At 48.0% G+C, this 21,527-nt stretch overlaps 1 protein-coding gene across 7 annotated transcripts in view; it reads left to right on the top strand.

The window, feature by feature from the left end:
* The window catches only part of RHCE (Rh blood group CcEe antigens), a 68,250-nt gene that overhangs the window by 20,322 nt on the left and 26,401 nt on the right, over positions 1-21,527 (top strand). For 6 of the 7 annotated variants that reach the window (XM_030805615.1, XM_030805616.1, XM_030805610.1 and 3 more), the window contains exons 2-6: positions 974-1,160; positions 7,086-7,236; positions 16,406-16,553; positions 17,628-17,794; positions 19,428-19,565. In XM_030805615.1, coding sequence (XP_030661475.1) covers positions 974-1,160; positions 7,086-7,236; positions 16,406-16,553; positions 17,628-17,794; positions 19,428-19,565 — 791 coding nt within the window. The remainder of the gene's footprint in view (positions 1-973; positions 1,161-7,085; positions 7,237-16,405; positions 16,554-17,627; positions 17,795-19,427; positions 19,566-21,527) is intronic. The other variant, XM_030805614.1, reaches the window with a different exon arrangement.

Raw genomic sequence — 21,527 nt, 5'->3', positions numbered from 1 at the left:
TTTCATATCTGTAAAATGGTGACAGTAACAGCACCCACGTCAGAGTGTTGTGAGAACGAAACAAGATAGTCTATGTAAAGTGATTAAAACAGCATAGGCACATGGTAAACGCTTAAGAAATGTAGGCTGTTATAAAGCTCAGAGATGTTAAGTAACTAGATCAAGACCACACAGTTAGAGGGTGCCAGAGTCCTGATTTGAACCCAAGTTTGTCTCGTTCTGGATCTAAGCTGCTAACCCTTTTTCAAAACTGGAATTAAACCAAAGTGCTCACCCTCTTCGCTTTGCTGGGCCCCTCCCTGTCCTCAGGTGCGTCTCTTCCACTCACCTGCCACAGCAGCCTCTGCCCAGGGTCTGAGACTGGGAAAGGTGAGGGCTACCCAGATGGCCCTGATGTTTTCTGCCAGCCAGCTCCCCAGGTCCGTCGCAGCAGGTGGCAAAGGGAGGGAGGTTTGCTGTGAAGATTATGTGGTTCCCAAAAACAAGAGCACTGGGCCTATCTCTGCCCGCTCTTTTCTGTGTGTCCTGGGCCAAGTCACTTGGCTTCTGTGGTCTTATTTTCTCATGTGCCCAGCCAGGAGTTGGCCCTGATATGCAATAACGGCAGCAATGACCTTTACTGAGTGTCCATGTGCGTCGAGCACGTGTGCTTTACACTTGTTCTTATTATTAGGTTTAATAATACAATAATTGCCACATTTACTGAGCAGTCATATGGGCCAGGCCCTGCCCTAAGTGCTTAATTAGCTTTAGCTCCTCTAATCCTTACCTTATCCCCACACGACATGTGTATGTTATCCCCATTATTCAGCTGAGAACATTGAGGCTCAAAGAGGCAAAGTAACTTGACAAAATACTTGTAAATGATCTCGCATGTCCCTTCCAGCTGCCATTTTGTAAGACTCTAATTTCACACCACCCTAAATCTCGTCTGCTTCCCCCTCCTCCTTCTCGCCATCTCCCCACTGAGCAGTCGGCCAAGATCTGACCGTGATGGCGGCCCTTGGCTTGGGCTTCCTCACCTCGAACTTGCGGAGACACAGCTGGAGCAGTGTGGCCTTCAACCTCTTCATGCTGGCGCTTGGTGTGCAGTGGGCAATCCTGCTGGACGGCTTCCTGAGCCAGTTCCCTCCCGGGAAGGTGGTCATCAGACTGCTCAGGTATTGGGATGGTGGCTGGATCACTTCTGGGTCATAGAGGGAATGGAACCCGAAAGGACAGGTTCCAAAAGATCTGGGATATTGGCTCCTCTCTGTCTAGCACCAATGCGGTGCAATATTTAGGACATCCTTATACTAAAAGATTATTCATTGTTTAAAATTCAAATTTAACGGGCATCCTGTATTTTACTGGACAGCCCTACTCTGTGTATCACAAGGAGTCCAGGCCTACATTCCTCCTGCATCCTTTCTTTCCTGTTATTGTCGATTATGATTTTGTAAAGTTACATAATCAATATAAGTTTATGGAAAAAGTAAGAAACACGTTAGACAGAGAGAAATAGGCATGCCACACCTAGAAAGACATTCTATTTTTTTTTTTTTTGAGACGGAGTTTCGCTTTTGTTGTCCAGGCTGGAGTGCAGTGGTGCTATCTCGGCACACCACAACCTCAGCCTTCTGGGTTCAAGCGATTCTCCTGCCTCAGCCTCCTGAGTAGCTGGGATTACAGGCATGTGCCACCGCACCTGGCTGATTTTGTATTTTTAGTAGAGATAGGGTTTCTCCGTGTTGGTCAGGCTAGTCTCAAACTCCTGACCTCAGGTGATCTGCCCGCCTCGGCCTCCCAAAGTGCTGGGATTACAGACATGAGCCACCACGACCAGCCTGAGAGACATTCTCTTGAAAAGAAAGGACTTTCAGCCCCCTAATGCTGCTAGACAAGAAATAGCCACGCCTTTATTTTCATTAAATTACCTGTGCTTTGTTTAGATGCATTTGTGTGAAATGCTAAGAACCATCACAACTAATGTATGGTGCTAGAAATCAGAATAGTGGTTACCTGGGCAGGAAGTGGATATTGATTAGGAAGGAACACAAAATAACCTCATGGGATGCAGAAAATGTTCTCTGTGTTCACCTGGGTGATGGTTACACATCAAGCTATACACATTTTAAAAGGGCATTGGCACTTAATAGGAGGAACTAGGCTAAATTTTTTCCTGTAACATTGTTTTGTTTTGTTCAAAACTCTGAATCTCTGTGCTGCCCAGGCATCCTAGGCATCTTAGGGACCTCTCAAGGCCTCTCAAGGCCATTCCAGCCCCCCCTTCTAAGACCCTGCTAAACCTCTGGGCACTGCTGTTAAACATTACTCTATGAGCCAGGAACTGTGCTGAGCACTCCACAAATATTATTTTGTTTAACTCTTCCAGGTAGGGATCTAACCTGGTATACAGGTAAGGAAGTGGAAGCTCAGAGAGGGCAAGGCACTTGCCTAGGGCCACACAGCTAAGTGGTGGAGATGGCTCCAACTTTTTATTATAACCTTTTCCACATGATCCAGAGCGGTCAGAACATGAAACACAGTCTAGCCAGCTCCCGATTGGCCCTGGGGGAAAAAAACTCTATGTATTTTTCTTTTTTAAAAGTTTTAGAGGCTGGGCATTGTGGGTCACACCTGTAATCCCAGTACTTTTGGGAGCCGAGGTGGGCAGATCACTTGAGCCCAGAAGTTTGAGACCAGCCTGAGCAATGCAGTGAGACCCTGTCTCTGCAGAAAATTGAAAAATTAGCTAGGTGTGGTGGTGTGCACCCACGGTCCCAGCTACTTGGGAAGCTGAGGCAGGAGGATCACCTGAACCCAGTGAGGTTGAGGCTGAGTGAGCCATGATCATGCCACTTCACTCCAGCCTGGACAACAGAGTGAGACCCTGTCTCAAAAAACAGTTTTAGGGGCGGGGTGTGGTGGCTCACGCCTGTAATCCCAGCACTTTGGGAGGCCAAGGCAGGTGGATCATGAGGTCAGGAGATCGAGACCATCCTGGCTAACACGGAGAAACCCTGTCTCTACTAAAAATACAAAATATTAGCCGGGCGTGGTGGCAGGTGCCTGTAGTCCCAGCCACTCGGGAGGCTGAGGCAGGAGAATGGCGTGAACCCAGGAGGCGGAGTTTGCAGTGAGCCGAGATCATGCCACTGTACTCCAGCCTGGGCGACAGAGCGAGACTCCGTCTCAAAAAAAAAACAAACAAAAAACCAGTTTTAGGCCAGGCGTGGTGGTTCATGCCTGTAATCCTAGTACTTTGGGAGGCCTAGGCAGGTGGATTACCTGAGGTCAGGAATTCGAGACCAACCTGAACAACATGGTGAAATCCTGTCTCTACTAAAAACACAAAAATTAGCTGGGTGTGGTGGCAGGCGCCTGTAATCCCAGCTACTTGGGAGGTTGAGGCAGGTGAATCACTTGAACCCAGGAGGTGGAGGCTATAGTGAGCCAAGATCGTGCCATTGCACTGTAGCCTGGGCAACAGAGCGAGGCTCTGTCTCAGAAACAAAACAAAACAAAACAAAAAAAACAGTCTTAGAGTTAATTCCCATGGGGATTCAATACACACACACACACACACACACACACACACACACACACACACACACACGCATGCACACACTGCATCCACCTGGGAAGTGACAAAGGGCACCCTGGGGGAATTCAAACGGTGGTGGCCCTGGTTTGGTGTTGCTGCCTTAGCTTAAGGTCACACCAGCCTTCAGCCTTCTGCACCACAGCAGTATGGGGCAGGAGGCGTCTAGGGCTGCTCCCTTCATCTGATGTCCACAGGGACCTGTTTGTTCTTGACTTAATCCAGGAAGACGAGAAGAGAGAGAAGTCACTCATAGCCTGAGTGAACTCCCCTGCCCCACCCCGACTGCTTGGATCCCCCTAGGGGTGACCCCTGCTGAAACTGGCTCCTTCCTGACTGTCAGGGCTGTGCTGATGGGTGGTGCCCAGGCCTGCCCCTGGGGACAAGGTACTCCTCCTTGGCAACACTCCAGCTTGTGCCACTTGACTTGAGACTGATCTGGTTCTGTTTTGAGTCCCTTCAGGGGAGTGGCCTATCTTACTCGACATTGTTCTTTGTTTTCCTCACATACTAATAACTTAGCAAATGGCTATTGGAACAAATATGAAAATAAACAGAACCCTGAAGTGGGATGTTTTAAATTTTTTATTTGTATTTTTTTAGAGACAGGGTCTTGCTCTGTTGCCCAGTCTGGAGTACAGTGGTACAATCATAGCTCACTGCGCCCTCTGCCTCCTGGGCTCAAGTGATCCTCCCACCTCAGCCTCCTGAGTTAAATTTTTTGCAGGCACCCGCTACCATGCCCAGCTCATTTTTGTATTTTTAGTAGGGACGGGGTTTCACCAGGTGGGTCAGGTTGGTCTCGAACTCCTGACCTCAAGTGATCCACCCGTCTAGGCCTCCCAAAGTACTGGGATTACAGGCATGAGCCACTGTGGCTGGCCTAAAACTGTTTTTGAGACAGAGTCTCATTCCGTTGTCCAGGCTGGAGTGAAGTGGCACGATCATGGCTCACTCAGCCTCAACCTCACTGGGTTCAGGTGATCCTCCTGCCTCAGCCTCCCAAGTAGCTGGGACTATGGGTGCACACCACCATGCCTAGCTGATTTTTCTGTCTTCTGCAGAGACAGGATCTCACTGTGTTGCTCAGGCTGGTCTCAAATTCCTGGGCTCAAGTGATCTGCCCACCTCGGCTCCGAAAAGTACTGGAATTACAGCCTCCTGAGTAGCTGAGACCACAGGCACACACCACCACACCTAGCTTTTTTTTTTTTTGCTTTTTGTAGAGATGGAGTCTCACTATGTTGCCCAGGCTGGTCTCAAACTCCAGGCCTTAAGCAGTCCTCCCACCTCAGCCTCCCAAAGTGCCAAGATTACAGGTGTGAGCCACCATTCCTGGCCTTAAAAGTGTGACATTTTTAATGTATTTTGAAATCTCCAGGACTCTCCCTAGAAGATAATAGCAATAACCAACTCTTTTATTGCACTTGACATATATCAACTCACTTTGCCCTTACCGTGGCTCCAGAGGCATTTGGTCCACCTTATAAATGGAGGCACCAAGGCACAGAGTGATTAAATAAGTTGCCCAGGATCACACAGCCAGAAAGTGGCTGAGTCAAGATTCCAGCCCAGGCAGCCTAGACCTGAGAGCGCGCTCCTGACCACTGCACATCACTGTCTTAGCACCTCCCCAGCACAAACTGGCCCTTGAGGAATGAAGTACCGCCGCCGGCACACACGCTCCTGAGTTAAGCCTTTGTCAATGAAATGAACACCCACTTAAAAGGAATAACCTGTCCAGGCACGTTGGAACATTGAGTAACCCCTTATTCTAAATTCCTGGTCCCTGTAAGAGTCGTTCCCCATGCCCTTTGCCCTTTTCTGACCTTCCCCTAAAGTCCTTGAGGCTTAAGCGGGCATAGTCTGCAGCAAACACTGGGGAAGCTGAGTCCAGACTTCAGAGCACAGGCTTTGGATCTAGGCCAGCTGGATTTGAACCTCACATTTGTGATCAGCTGGCATGACTGTTTCCAAAAAATCCATTTTAATCCTCTACGTGACCCTCTGTAAAATGGGGATACTGAATGGTAAGCTAGCACGATTTCACAGAGAGTCGCACAGAGAGTTAAATTTTTTTTTTCTTTTTGTGAGACAGAGTCTTATTCTGTCGCCCAGGCTGGAGTGCAGTGGTGCGATCTCGGCTCACTGCAACCTCTGCCTCCCGGTTTCAAGTGACTCCCGTGCCTCAGCCTCGAGAGTGGCTGGGATTACAAGCATGTGCCACCATGCCCAGGTAATTTTTGTATTTTTAGTTGAGACAGAGTTTCACCATGTTGGCCAGGCTAGTCTTGAACCCCTGGCCTCAAGTGATCCACCTGCCTTGGCTTCCCAAAGTGCTGGCAGTACAGGCATGAGCCACTGTGCCCAGCCTTATAGGGTTAAAATTTAAAAGAGGTGATGCTGTTACAAGCCTGTTTTACAAAATGCTCTTATAATAAATCATGATCATCACTGTTGCTGTGGTTGTAGCATCGTCATCATTAACTGCCAGAGGGAGGAGGGAGTCTCAGAGCAAAGTGCTCAGGGGAGACTGGATGTCCATGGATTCTCCAGCTCAGTACCACTTCCTCCAGGAAGTCCTCCCTGATAAGTCCAGTCAGCATCACCCTCTCCTTCCAATGAACCCCACTGGCCTTGTGATATCACATATATTCTTAGTTGACAGGCTAATGGTGTAGCCTGTCTGGATCATAAGTACGTTTTTTTTTTTTTTTTGGATCGTAAGTACCTTCAAGACAAAAATCATTTTCTCCTCCTGAGCATGCTCATTGGTCGAGGGAAGGAAGGAATCGTAATAGTGTTAATAACGCTAGCGTCTTTTCAGGAGTTGGTTCTTCGTGCCAGTCTTGGTGCTAGACACACCGATAGGAAGAATACTCCTTCACATCCCCAGGACACCAACATGGGATACGTTTGATCATCATTCTTAATTTGCAGAAGGAGAAATAGGCTCAGTGAGATGAAATAGCCACTCGAGTGGCAAGGCTGGGACTGGAAGCCAGGCTTGTCCTGATTCCAAATCCAGTTTCTTTCCACTGCCACGGAGAGGGAGAAAAGGGACAGTGGCCCCAGATGTGGCTGGGGGTGACTGGATGTGGGCAGGCCCGTGGGGGAAGAGTGCCCTCTGTTGAGCATCTGAATGATGGCGGCAGAAAAGAAGACTGGGCAGAATCCCAGTTGTCAGATCCCCTGAGGGAACAGTCACCCCGATCATCCTCAGTCGGATGAGTGTGTGTAGATCAATGCCTCATAGATGAAGGCACTGAGGCACAGGGTGGTTACGCCGTCTGCCAGACCACAAGGCTCAGGCTGCAGAGGCCACCTTAATGGGAGAAGAGATGGTCACTCCAGTCTGCAGCATCAGTGTCCAGGTGAGTAGAAATCTTGTCTTCTATTCCCACAGGAAGTAGGTGTCCAACAGTGTTTGTTGAATGAATGAATGAATGAATGGGAGGCATCCTTCCTTCTCAGTCATCCTGGCTCTCCCTCTCTCCCCCAGTATTCGGCTGGCCACCATGAGTGCTATGTCGTCGCTGATCTCAGTGGGTGCTGTCCTGGGGAAGGTCAACTTGGTGCAGTTGGTGGTGATGGTGCTGGTGGAGCTGACAGCTTTTGGCACCATGAGGATGGTCATCAATAATATCTTCAAAGTGAGTCACGGTGCTGGGAGGAGGGACCTGGGAGAAAAGGGCCAAAATCTCCATTTGGTGGGGTTTCCAGGGTTTTAAAAAATAAAGACAACCTGTAATCCCAGCTACTTGGGAGGCTGATGGGGGAAGATCACTTGAGGCCAGGAGTTTGAGACCAGCCTGGGCATCATAGCAAGATCCTCATCTCTAAAAAGTAATTTTTTCTAAATTATCCAGTTGTGGTGGCATGCATCTGTAGTCTCAGTTACTCAGGAGGCTGAGATGTGAGTTGGAAGGATTGCTTGAGCCTAGGAGTTGGAGACCAACCTGGGCAACATAGCAAGACCTCATCTCTAAATAAATAGATAGGCAGATAGATGGATAGATAGATAGATAGATAGATAGATAGATAGATAGATAGACAGATAGGTAGACAGACAGACAGACAGGCTGGGTATGGTGGCTCACACCTGTAATCCCAGCACTTTGGGAGGCTGAGGAGGGCAGACCACCTGAGGTCAGGAGTTCAAGACCAGCCTGGTCAACATGGTGGAACCTCATCTCTACTAAAAATACAAAATTTAGCTGGGCATGGTGGCAGGTGCCTGTAATCCCAGCTACTCAGGAGGCTGAGGCAAGAGAATCGCTTGAACCCGAGAGGTGGAGGTTGCAGTGAACCGAGATCGCGCTATTGCACTGCAGCCTGGGGGACAAGAGCAAGACTTCATCTCAAAAAAAAAAAAAAAGAAAAAAGAAAAGAAAAGATTGATAGATAGATAGATACCCAAATGAGGTTACAAAAGTGTGGTCTGTGCAAATGTTTAAACACAACAAACCAGTGCCTTTAACTACTACAGTATAATCCTGTAGGATTGTGCTATTCACGACATAATTATGGTTGTATAAAAGTAATTAATTCTCAGAGCCTCACCAGCAGTGGGTCCAGCAAGTTTGTACAGCCAGCATCTTCTTTCAGTCAGTGCGTGTCAGTAACTGCACGTGTCCTGTCATTGGGAGAGCCTGTCGAAAGTCTAAGTTTGAAGGCAGCTGTGAAGGGAAGGTCAATCCAAATGGCTCTCCCAGCTCCTCTGCTGTAACCCTGACCCTGAGTGAGGACATAGCCAACCTTCCCATCTCATAGGTGAGAAAGCTGATGCCTGGAGAGGGGAAGGGACTGCCCAAGATCACACAGCAAAATAGTGGCAGAACCCAAACGAGAACCCACAGTTCCAGCCTGGCTTAGAAGAAAGTGCACTGGACTTGGAGTCAAAGGCTGGGGTTTGCATCCCAGCTCTGCCATAAATCCCCCTGTGACTCTGGGCAATTTAACCTCTTAGAGCTTTAGTTTCTTTGTCTGTAATATGAGGGTAGCAGTACTACCACATAGGGTTTTGAGGGAGTAATTGAATTAATCACATGAGATGATGCATGTTTACAAAAAAAACCATGAAGCCCCTTTACTGTGCCTCAGTATCCCAAAGGACTTTGGATTTTACTCTGAGAAATACAGGGAGAACTAGGGAGTGTTGGGCAGAGCAGAGCTATGATCTGACTTATGTTTTAAGAGAATCACTCCGGCTTCTGGGTTCAGAAAAGACTGAAGGGGCAAGAGAGGAAGCAGGTGGAGACCAGAGCGGCAGCGACTGCCATCATCCAGACTCAGACTAGGACAATAGCTGCGAGAGTGGTGGGAAGCGGTTGGATCCTGACCGTATTTTAATAGCAGAATTGACAGGATTTGCTGATGGACTGCACATGGGGTGGGAGAGGGTCAAGATGACTTCAAGGTTCTGATCTGGCACAACTCAGCGGCTGCTGGTGCCATTTACTGAGATGGGGAACACTGGGGTGGGATAGATCTGGGAGGGAAAACCCAGAGTTCAGTGTCGAATGTGGTAGTGTTAGGGTTAAGGTCGGGTGGGGGTAGAGATGTGTATGAAACACCCCAGTGGAGACACTGAATGGAAATGTACAAGTCTAAAGCTTAGTGGAACGGTTAGGGCTAGGGATATACATTTGGGAGTTGTTACAATACAGATGGTGTTTAAAGCCATGAGACCCAAGGAGATCATCAAGAGTGAGGATAAAGAGAGATGGGAAGAAGTCTGAGGACTGGGTCCTAGAACACCCTGCATTTTAGAGGGGGACATGTGTAAGAGCCAGCAAAAGAGACAGAATTGTGCTTAGAGAGGCAGGAGGAAGCCCAGGAGAGGGTGAGGTCCTGGAAGGCAAGGAAGGAGAGGGCCCCAGGTGGGCTGAATGCTGCTGAGAGGTCAAGTAGGATGAGGGCTGAGAAGTAGCCATTGGATTCGGCAAGGAGACCTTGGCATGCATGGTTTTAGAGGAGGATGAAGGCAAAAGCCTGGCTTGACTGATTCAAGAGCAGGAGATGAGAAAGTGGAGACAGCATGCAGGGGCAGCCCTGCCAAGGACTTTGCTGTAAAGGGGAACAGAGAAATGGAGGAGAAGCAGGAGGGCAATAATCCGATAGCGAGAGGAAAAATCTGATGATACAGAAGAGAGATGAATTGTAAGAGTCAAGCCTTTGAGTTGGAAAGCAGGAGTGGGATTTTGAGCACTGATACCTTTAGGCTGATGCAGGGACAGTTCATCTTAACGAGAGAAATGGCAGGGACTGTGAACAGGCTGGCAGATTTGGTGGTGGGTGCCACAGGTTCAGTCTCCTGCAGGGAGAGGAGAAAATTCCTTAGTAATTACTTGTATTTTCTCAGAGAAACAAGGGGCACCATCATCAGTCTCATGTGAGGGTGGGAAGGAGGGGTGGGGTTTGCGGAGAGGGAAAGTGTGGTATGGTCATCTGTGGGAGTGGAAGAGAGTGAGAGGGCTGGAGGGGTGCAGCGGGACTGCAGGCTGGCGCCAGGGTCCCTAGGGCTTGTAGTTGGTGGAAAGTGCATCAGTGACCAGGGCTGTGTGCAGCTGCTCCAGGCAGGTGTGGAAGAAACAGAGTTGAACTTGCCCAGCCTGGGGTGCTGCCCAGAGTGAGCCCAAAGCCCAAGGGAGACCAGAGATGGGGCTGTTTGCAAAGGAGGAAGTATAACGGTAGCCCACAAAATGTGAGCTGGTTAAGAAAGGAGAGAGAGCGAAAATGGGGAGCCCAGCCTGGCAGCCTGGGCACACAGCTCAACCCACACTAGCTGAATCCATTTGGGCCCCTTAGCTGACCTCTCTGTGCCTCAGTTTCCCTATCTATAGAATGGGGATAAGAATAATGCTACTTCCTAGGGCTGTTGTGAGAATTGAACAAGTGAACGAACACTTGTTCAATTTTGAACACTGTTCTAAAGCATTTAGAACAGTGCCTGGCATGGGGTAAGTGTTACAGCAGTGCTGTTATTTTCATCATCACCATTGTTCTCAGGCTCCGTTGATTGGAGCTGCTGAAGGGAGGCAATTTAAGGAAGTGAGCCGGACAGATAGGAGGTGGTGGTGGTTATCAGGTGTAATGCTTGAAACTGGGGCTTCGGAGGCAACACAGTTACTGGTAATGACAAGGTCTAAGGCTTGACAGTGGGTGGCAGAAGTGTAACGTAGGGAAAGAGACGAGCGGTCAAGGAGCCGAGAAGGAAGGAGTTGGGTGAACTAAGATCATTTGTGGAAGAATGATGGAGAGAAAGGCTGAAGGGCAGGAACTGACATCATCAGTGACCAAGAGGCGGCCAGGAGGCTGAGACCGCAGCAAGGAAGGGAGAGTGTGATGGCATCTTCTTCAAGGGAGCTGGGGATGTTTGGGGTGGAAAAAAGAACAATGGTCTGGGAGGGAATATGGGAAGTTTTTTTTTTTTTTTTTGAGATGGAGTTTCGCTGTTGTCACCCAGGCTGGATTGCAATGTTGCAATCTCAGCTCACTGCAACCTCTGCCTTCCAGGTTCAAGTGATTCTCCTGTCTCAGCTTCTGGAGTAGATGAGATTACAGGCACACACCACCACGCCTGGCTTACTTTTGTATTTTTAGTAGAGACAGAGTTTCGCCATGTTGGCCAGGCTGGTCTCAAACTCCTGACCTCAGGTGATCCACCCACCTTGGCCTCCCAAAGTGCTGGGATTAGAGGTGTGAGCCACCACACCCAGCATGAAAGTTTGTATTTATTAATTTTTGGTTGTCTTCATCTGTGTGTGTGACTTTAACCCCTAAATACTTCAGTGTATATTTCTTTTTTTTTTTTTTGAGACAGAGTCTTGCTCCATCACCCAGATCACCCAGGCTGGAGTGCAGTGGTGTGATCTCGGCTCGCTGCAACCTCCACCTCCTGGATTCAAGCAATTCTTGTGCCTCACCCTCCCGAGTAGCTGGGATTAGAGGCATGCCACCATGCCCAGTTAATTTTTGTATTTTTAGTAGAGATGGGGTTTCACCATATTGGCCAGGCTGGTCTTGAGCTCCTGGCCTCAGTTGATCCACCTGTCTCAGCCTCCCAAATTGCTGAGATTACAGGTGTGAGCCACCATAACCGGCCTCAGTGTATATTTCTGATGCAGTTGGGTTCTGTATCCCCCTCCAATCTCATCTCGAATTGTAATCCCCACGTGTTGAGGGCAGGACCTCGTGGGAGGTGATTGGATCACAGAGGTGGTTTCCCCCATGCTGTTCTTGTGACAGTGAGTGGGTTTTCAGGAGAGCTGATGGTTTGAAAGTGTCGCACTTCCTCTCTTTCTGTCTCTCTGTCACCTGCCACCAGGTAAGATGTGCCTTGCTTCCCCTTCACCTTCCACCATGATTGTAAGTTTCCTGAGGCCTCCCCAGCCATGCCAAACTGTGAGTCAATTAAGCCTCTTTTGTTTATAAATTACCCAGTCTCAGGAAGTATCTTTATAGCAGTGTGAAAACAGACTAACACAATTTCCTAAAACATGGGGGACATTCTCTTACATAACCATTGTTCAGTTAACAAAAATGAGAAATTGACATTGATATATTATGATTACCTTATTCTCATTTCACCAATTTTCTCAATGATATCCTTTCTAGAAAAAAATACATATATTTTTTGTGGTTGAGGATTACATCTTGCATTTAGTTCTCATGTCTTATTAAATTCCATCAATCTGGAACAGTTTCTTCATCTTTCTTTATCTTTCATGACCTTGACATGTTTTGAAGTTTTGAGCCAGTTATTTTGTAGAATGTGGGTTTGTCTGCTCTTCCTCATGAATAGATTGTGGGTATGCATTTTTGGTAGGAATTCCTCAAGAGCTGTGTGTGCCCTTCTTAGTATATCATATCAGAAGACATGCTATCAATTTGCCCCATTACTAGGTGTGTTAACTGTGATCATTGGGTTAAGATGGTACCTGCCAGGATCTTCCACTGCAAAGTTACTATTTTCCCCTTTGTAATTAATAAACATCTTGTGAGGAGATAATTTCCCACAGAAATCCTGTTTATCATCCAACTTTCACCCACTGATTTTGGTGTTCATTGATTGTTCCCTGAATAAATTAGTACTATAATAATTGCCAATGTTGGTTTTCTAATTCCGTCTTCCCTTCAATAGTTGGCATTCTTCTGTAAGGAAAAGCTTTCGCTTCTCTGTTCATCCACTCATCTATGTATTTGTTTACATCACCATGGGCTCCTGGATTCCGGTTTGCACACTCCCATTTTCTGCCTTTTCTCTCTGTTTAATGTAAGGATTAATGAGATCTCCCTGATTCCCAGGAAGAAAATGTCACCAGAGCTTTCTTAGGCAGAATGAAGAGAATTCAGTGTAAGAACCATAAAGGTGTATCTGTGTAGTATGGACAATTTTAAAAAACAAACAAACAAAAAGAACCTCCAAGGGCAGGAGGTGCTGCCAGACTCAGGAAGGCACTGGAACTGGCTATAAGAAGCTGCTGAGATCCCAGGTAGTCTGTGCTCTCCATCTTTTGGCTCTGTTTCTCTCTGTACATCTAACATCTCTGTACACCAGCTTTCTCTTTAGCAAAAAACGTGTCCCCTCCACCCACCTACCCACCTCCACTTGTTCCTGCATTTCTATGTCCCAGATCCTGCAGAAAACCACTCTTTTCTCTCAGTTAGTCGCAATTCTGTAGTCCAGGGACAGAATCTGATCAGTCCCCTGGGTCATTTTTCCACTCTGGTCCAACTAGCTGCAGCTGGCATGGGAGATAGTTCACACAGTAAAAACATGGCTGTCAAGAAGAGGGGTAAATTTCAGAAGCAGAACACTCCCTGTGAGCCGGAACCTCTTCCTGCCTTGTTGCAGTCTTCATAACGATTGCTTTAAAAGGCTGCATTCATGTAATATCATCTCCTCTCTTCTCTGCAGCTTTGACTTGCTAGCTTAACTGATCTAGAGGAGGGCTTAGCACTGATTTCGAGTGTTCATTTTCCTCAAAACTTCAATTCATCCTGGGTTTCTTCAGCAGGAGGGCTCGGGGGAACCAGAGCCAGGGACCAGAGTCATTTCAGTGCAGGCAGCTCAAGAAATGAATATACCAGGCCAAGAATCCCCAAGTGTTCTTCCTGAACTCCTTCCTGGTGGAGCTCAAAGAGATGAAAAACGCAAGCCTGCTTTTTAGTTCTTACCAGGGCACTGCATGGACTTTCATCTTTATGTATGACTGAGGGCTTTTTCCCATCATTTGTTCACTTCACAAATATTTATTTGATATTTACTATATACCAGGCACTCTTGTGGCAGTGGAAAATACAACTCTCATGGAACGTCTGTTCCAGAAGGAAAGACTGCCAATAAGCAATAAAATAGGCAAAAGATATAGCATGTTAGAAAGTGGTAAGTACCACAGAGAAAAATAAAATGGAGAAACAAAACACGAAAAGTTGGGGAGAGAGGATAACTGTTTGAGAGGGTGGCCAGGGTCAGCTTCATCTCATCAAGGGGGTGGTTTTTTGAGTACAGACCTGAAGGTAGCGAGTGCACAAGCCACATGGGTACCTGAGAACAGCGGCAGAACAACGGCAGGGCGCTGGGAGGGCTGTTTGCCGCACACGCTGTTTAGAATTGTCAGCACATGGTGATAAAAAAAAAAATAGGCTGGATGCGGTGGCTCATGCCTGTAATCCCAGTGCTTTGGGAGGCCAAGGCGGATGGATCACTTGAGGTCAGGAGTTAGAGACCAGCCTGGGGAACATGGTGAAACCCCGTCTCTACTAAAAATACAAAAATTAGCCGGGCACAGTGGTGGGCGCCTGTAATCCCAGCTACTTGGGAGGCTGAAGCAGGAGAATCACTTGAGCCCAGCGGGTGGAGGTTGCAGTGAGCCAAGATTGCGCCACTGCACTCCAGCCAGGCAACAGAGCGAGACTCCGTCTCAAAAATAAATAAATAAGTAAATAAAAATAAAAAGCAGACAGACTTTTTAGTTGGCTTTAGAACTGTTAGAAACTCTCTACAGACAAGGCACCCCGATTGCTTGCACCCAGGGTGGACTACTCCCTCCACCCTGCCCTTGTTACACCCTGGCTGGGGGTCAATATTTCAGGCAGCTGAATGACCCAAAGTGGGAACACGCTAGTGGGTTTGAGGATGAGAGAAGAGCAAGTGGAGGAGTGCAATAGGAGGTGATGCCTGAGAGGTCAGGCAAGAGTGGATCCTGCAGGGTCATGGCAAGAACATGGACCTTGACTCTGAGTGACATGGGAGCCTCTGGAGGCTTCTGAGCAGAGGAGTAGTACGATCTGACTTGCATTTTATTTTATTTATTTATTTGACGCAAAGTCTCACTCTGTCGCCGAAGCTGGAGTGCAGTGGCGCCATCTCAGCTCACTACAGCCTCCGCCTCCCAGGTTCCAGTGAATCTCCTGCCTCAGCCTCCCAGGTATATGGGATTACAAGCAAGCATCACCACGCCCAGCTAATTTTTGTATTTTTAGTAGAGACAGGGTTTTGCCATCTTGGCCAGGCTGGTCTCAAACTCCTGACCTCAGGTGATCCACCCACCTCAGCCTTCCAAAGTGCTGGTATTACATGGGATTACAAGTGTGAGCCACCACACCCAGCCGGACTAGCATTTTAACAGGGTCACTCTGCCTGCCGTGTGGAGAACAGTCCACAGGGAGACAAGGGTGGAAATGGGGAGACCAGTTAGGAGGTTATTGTAACAATTTGGGGCAGTGGTGATGGTGGCTTAAACCAAGATGGGGTCAGTGGGAAATGGTGCTAAAAATCCTGCCAATTCTGGGTATTTTTAGAAAGCACAGCTGCCAGCTTTCTCCAGTAGCCCACTAAGTAAGTTATTAAGCATTACTAAAATGTGATAGTCATGATGCAAAATTAGAATATATCTAGAATTTACCAAAGACTTTAGTTTGGTACTATAAGAAGTCTGGCTGCTTCATGTTGCAAAATTTATATCACTCATCACTACCTGCAGAGTTAAAATTCTGCTGAGAAGTAGGAATCAGTGAGGTGCGTGTCCATGTGGGTTTTTGCCACACCTAAGTGAACCTTGGTCAAAAGCATATAAGAGCTACTGATAGGCCGGGTGTGGTGGCTCATGCTTGTAATCCCAGCAGTTTTGGAGGGAAGGATCTCTTGAGCCCAGGAGTTCGAGACCAGCCTGAGCAACATAGCGAGATTCCATCTTTACACACAATTTAAAAATTGGCCAGGCATGGTTGTGCACTCCTGTAATCCCAGCTACTCAGGAGGCTGAGGTGGGAGGATTGCTTGAGCCCAGGAGTTGGAGACTACAGTGAGCTGTGACCACACCACTGCACTCCAGCTTGAGCAATGAAGCAAGACTCTGTCTCAAAAAAAGAAAAAACAAACAATCAAAAAAAAAAAAGGCTGGTGCAGTGGCTCATGCCTGTAATCCCAACACTTTGGGAGGCCGAGGCAGGTGGATCGCCTGAGGTCAGGAGTTTGAGACCAGCCTGGCAAACACGGTGAAACCCCATCTCTACTAAAACTACAAAATTAGCCCAGCATGGTGGCGCATGCCTGTAATCCCCGCTACTAGGGAAGCTGAGGCAGGAGAATCACGTGAACCTGGGAGCCAAAGGTTCCAGTGAGCCAAGATTGCGCCATTGCACTCCAGTCTGGGCAAAGCCTGCTGGGTTGGGCTGGGTAAGCTCTGACCACCAGTCTCATGGCTTCAAGTCACACCTCCTAAGTGAAGCTCTGAACTTTCTCCAAGGACCATCAGGGCTCGCCTGTGGGCAGAGGATGCCGACACTCACTGCTCTTACTGGGTTTTATTGCAGACAGACTACCACGTGAACATAATGCACATCCACGTGTTCGCAGCCTATTTTGGGCTGACTGTGGCCTGGTGCCTGCCAAAGCCTCCACCCAAGGGAACGGAGGATAAAGAACAGATACGAAACAGCCCCAGTTTGTCTGCCATGCTGGGTAAGGACAAGGTGGGGTGAGTGGTCTCATACTTGGGCTGAGCACAATGGCTCAGAAAAGGCTCTGGCTGAAAAATCTCCCTCTACCAACTTCCCCTGCGTGTCTGAAGCCCTTTCATCATGATTCATGTCTTTGAGTAGTGTTTGTTAAATTCATACCTTTGAATTAAGCGTTTCCTTTTGGGACCTCTCTTCATTAATATCCACTAGAAAGGAGAGACTCATTATGTGTGAGTTTCAATAAGTTTATCCAATCCCTTTATTTTCAACTGAAAGGAGGGAAATGGACAAGTGAAGAAAGTAGGGCCCAGGAGTGAAGGAACAAGGGTGGGAATAGTAATAATGTTGTACTTTGAAAATCTGCTTTGAAAATGATGAACTTAGACTGCTGGGAGAGGCTAATAGAAAATCAGGCAGTGAGCTTGATAGTAGGCAAAGGACTATCAGGCCATGGGGTCAAGTTAAAGCAGCACATTCATTTAAAAACAAATAAGCATTTGGGCCAGGCATGGTGGCTCAAGCTATAATCCCAGCACTTTGGGAGGCCAAGGTAGGGGGATCACCTGAGGTCAGGAGTTCGAGACCAGCCTGGCCAACAGGGAGAAAGCCCATCTTTACTAAAAATACAAACAAATTAGCTGGGCGTGGTGGTGCACGCCTGTGATCCCAGCTACTTGGGAGGCTGAGGCAGGATCATCTCTTGAATCCAGGCGGTGGAGGTTGCAGTGAGCCAAGATCGCACCACTGCACTCCAGCCTGGGCAACAGAGCAAGACTCCATCTGAATTAAAAAGAAAAATAAAAAAATAAAAATAAGCATTTGACCATCACAGAGCAGGTTCAGGAGGCCTGGGGTATGCAGATTTCAACCCTCCTGGCCTTTGTTTCCTTGTCTATAAAATGTGGTTAGCTGGTATCAGCTTGAGAGTTTGGAGGGGAGACGTGACTTCCCCATCTAACTCTTAAGTGACAAGGCTGAGACTCTCTAGCCCTAGGATTCTCATCCAAAACCCCTTGAGGCTCAGACCTTTGGAGCAGGAGTGTGGTTCTGGCCAACCACCCTCTCTGGCCCCCAGGCACCCTCCTCTTGTGGATATTCTGGCCAAGGTTCAACTCTGCTCTGCTGACAAATCCAATCGAAAGGAAGAATGCCGTGTTCAACACCTACTATGCTCTAGCAGTCAGCACAGTGACAGCCATCTCAGTGTCATCCTTGGCTCACCCTCAAGGGAAGATCAACATGGTGAGTAGGGCACTGCCCTTGGGCAGCACTTGGGTCTAACAGGACTGACACACATATTTATGCTCCTCCCCACCCCAGGGCCAACGTGGGTTGGGAGAGGGCATGCCGGGTGGTGGAGCTGTGCCTGCCTCTACAGTGGAGCTCTAGGAAGAACGGTGGGTCACAGTGGGCCTGGGACTCAGGAGACTGTCCAGTGACCAAAGGCTTTCTGGGGGGAGTGATTAAATCCATCCATGCTAACATGAAACAGACCTGAGTTTGAACCCCGTTTCTGCTAGTTGCTAAAAGTCAGTCACCATGAGCAAGAGTCAGCAGCAACAGACTAGACTAGAATTAGCCAGCCTCTCTCTTCCCCCCAACAAATCTCAAGAATGGAACCATCAGAATCAGAAGTTGAGAAGTATGTGACACTAGCCATGTGGCCCTGGTCAAGCCACTTCAACGTTTTGAGTCTCAGTGGCCTCATCTGTAAAGTGGGAATTAAGAGATGGTGCATGTAGAGTGCTTAACGGGGAGTAAGCGGTAGGCAAACATTAGCTGCTGCTATTAATACAGAGAGAGGATGGTGTGTGTGAGTCTTGTGGGAAGAGATGGGTGAGAGGGGAGACAAAACAAGTTCTCATGATGATGGGGGCAGGGGGTCCAGCTGGTGGTGTTGGAGGGAAGTCTGGACAGACCAGTGGTGGGGCTGGGGTGGGAGGGACTCGGGGGCTGGAGTGGAAAGAATGTGGCCACAGATGACAGCTTCAGCAGAATTCAGTGCTAAGAGGAAGTGAGTGGCCATGAGTTCCATGGTGACAGCAAGTCTAAGACACCCAGCAAGGCAGGAGTGGGTGTCAGCTCAGGGAAGCCCAGAGGCTAATCCTAGGTGACAGCTGAGGGTGTCAGATAAGAGCAAGGCAAGACTCCGGTTCTGGAGCAGTGAAGGACATAGCAGAGCTATGACCCAGCAACAAGGCCCAGGTTATTGGAACTGGGCCCAGTCATACAGGGTGGCACAGGCACCAAGTAGCCAATAATAATAATAAAAACAATAACAATGATTTGTGTCTACTGGGCATTTAGTCATGTTCTATGCCAGACACTGGGCCAAGAGCTTTATATGTGGAAACTCATTTAATCCTTAAAATAACCTTGTTGTGAAGAAGGTACATCCAAAACCCCATTCTTCTAGGCCAGGTGCAGTGGCTCACACCTGTAATCCCAATATTTTGGGAGGCTGAGGCAAGAGGATTGGTTGAGGCCAGGAGTTCAAGACCAGCCCAGGCAACATACAGAGACCCTCTCTCTGAAAAATAAAACAAAAACCCATTCTCCCCACTGCCCGGGGACACATCACTAATGAGCGTGATGGGTGGCTAGGATGCTGAGCACCTGGATTTCCCAGCTCATTCCCTAAATGCTGCACAATCAGGGGAACTGTGCCCTAAGCCTAAGAGGCAGTAGTGAGCTGGCCCATCATGTCCACTGATGAAGGACACATTGCCCCAACACAGGGGAGAGGTGGTTTCAGGATCAGCAAAGCAGGGAGGATGTTACAGGGTTGACTTGTTCCCAGCGCGCTGGTCACTCGCAGCAAGATGGTGTTCTCTCTCTACCTTGCTTCCTTTACCCACAAGCTATTTCTTTGCAGACTTATATGCACAATGCGGTGTTGGCAGGAGGCGTGGCTGTGGGTACCTCGTGTCACCTGATCTCTTCTCCATGGCTTGCCATGGTGCTGGGTCTTGTGGCTGGGCTGATCTCCATCGGGGGAGCCAAGTGCCTGCCGGTAAGAAACTAGACAACTAACCCCCTCTGCTTTGGCTGAAGGCCAGCAGGACGCTGGGACCTGATGGGCCACTGTGCAGTGCACAGCTGCATTAGGCAGGTGTTGGCGCATTCTCTTGTTGGCATCAACGCCTAGTGAGGGATCCATCCTGGCTCGGTGGTGCATTTGTTAGGATGCTGGGGAGCAGGTGGCAGAACCCATTTCAGCTTGCTTGGGCATTGGGGAGAATTTGTTATCAGGCTACTGGGGTGTCACAGAACTCAAGGACAGGGACTGGAGTGTTGTGGGGAGCCCAGAAGCCCCTGTTTTACTTCTTTCTTTGCTTTTCCTGAATATCTGCTTTATTCTTACTCTGTAGACCTGCTTCCTCCTCTTTCACCCCACATTGTGGGCTGTAGTCTTTTGCTTCAAGAAAGCAGCCTGGTGGATGGAATCGCTTGGCCCCAATCCCAAATTCTCTGGAGAAGGGGCTCTTTGGTTTAACTTGGATAATGTTGTCTTCAGCTGGGGGTGGGCACATCGTGCATATGTCACTGCTGCTGGGGAACCACGTGGATGATGTGAGAGGAGCAGCACCCAGAAGAGGGAGTGCTGGGCTGATGGTCCAGGTCGTGTCTACTGCTGATTGTTTAATTCTTCTTCTAAGTGGATGGATCTTTCTCCAATACTCAGCAAATCCTGATCATTCCAGAAGACTTCATTATAGCCAATTGGTTATAATGTGCTTCTCTAAGAGAAATATTTAGGGACAACAAATCTTCATGGGTTTGAAGGCTTGATGGAGGAAAAAGGAGTAGATTTTCGAAGGCTGGATTTGGATGAACAGTGGCTATTCAGGGAGTCCATTTCAACGTAAAATTAGGAAAAACTGGCCAGGCGTGGTGGCTCACGCGCTTTGGGAGGCCGAAGCGGGCAGATCGCCTGAGGTCAGGAGTTCAAGACCAGCCTGGCCAACATCTCTACTAAAAATACAAAAATTAGCCAGGCATGGTGGCAGGCACCTGTCATCTTAGCTACTCAGGAGGCTGAGACGCTAGAATCACTTGAACCTGGGAGACAGAGGTTGCAGTGAGCCGAAATCGCGCCACTGCACTCCAGCCTGGGCGACAGAGCAAGACTCTGTCTCAAAAAAAAAAAAGTGGTTTATATACACAGTGGAATATTATTTAGCCATAACAAGAATGAAATCCTGTCATTTACAGCAACATGGATGGAATTGGAGGTCATTAAAAAATAAAATAAAATAAATAAGGAAAAACTTACCAATACTTTGATTTGGCCAAAACCAGGGCAAATCTGATTTTCATCTTTGCAAGGGGAACAAATTTCGTTTATCTTCTCTGGCTTTGAAACCCTGAAATGAAAGGAGGAAGGGCAGAAAAAAGAACACATAGCAAGTTATCATCAGGCTCAGCCCCATCGCGTTCCCTGAGCCTGTTTCCTTGACTTCATCACTGGCAAGACTATTCAAAAATGATTCACTCATTCATTCATATATTCATTCATTCATCATTCCTTCACTCAACACATACGTTTTAACACTCATCTTGCTTTTCAAGCTATAGTTTAGTGAGGGAAATGGATAAACACAATACAGTGTGAGAACAGCTACAGGGCACATCTAAGCTAGCCTGGGATGGGTCCGGAAATGCCTCCTGGAGCAGAGGAAACAGTTAACAGCCAAGTGCTGACAGATAAGTAGTATTAGCCAGGCAGAGACATGGGGAATGTATTCCAGGCAGAAGGAACAGTGGGTATGAAAGCTTAATGGTAAGAAGAGTGTGTGGCCCAACCAGGAAACAGGCATTCTAAAGGCATAGGGTCCACCCAGGAGCATGGTGGACCCAGATCCCTGAAAGATGGGAGGTGCTCAGGCACACTTCCTGGGCTAGTTGAGGAGTCTGGATTTTTATTTATTTATTTATTATTTATTTTTTGAGACAGAGTCTCGTTCTGTCACCT

The sequence above is a fragment of the Nomascus leucogenys genome, chromosome 24 (genome assembly GCF_006542625.1).
Source record: "Nomascus leucogenys isolate Asia chromosome 24, Asia_NLE_v1, whole genome shotgun sequence".
NCBI lineage: Eukaryota > Metazoa > Chordata > Mammalia > Primates > Hylobatidae > Nomascus > Nomascus leucogenys.
Note: the sequence above shows the minus strand (reverse complement) of the source record. Positions and strands in the feature narration are given on the sequence as shown.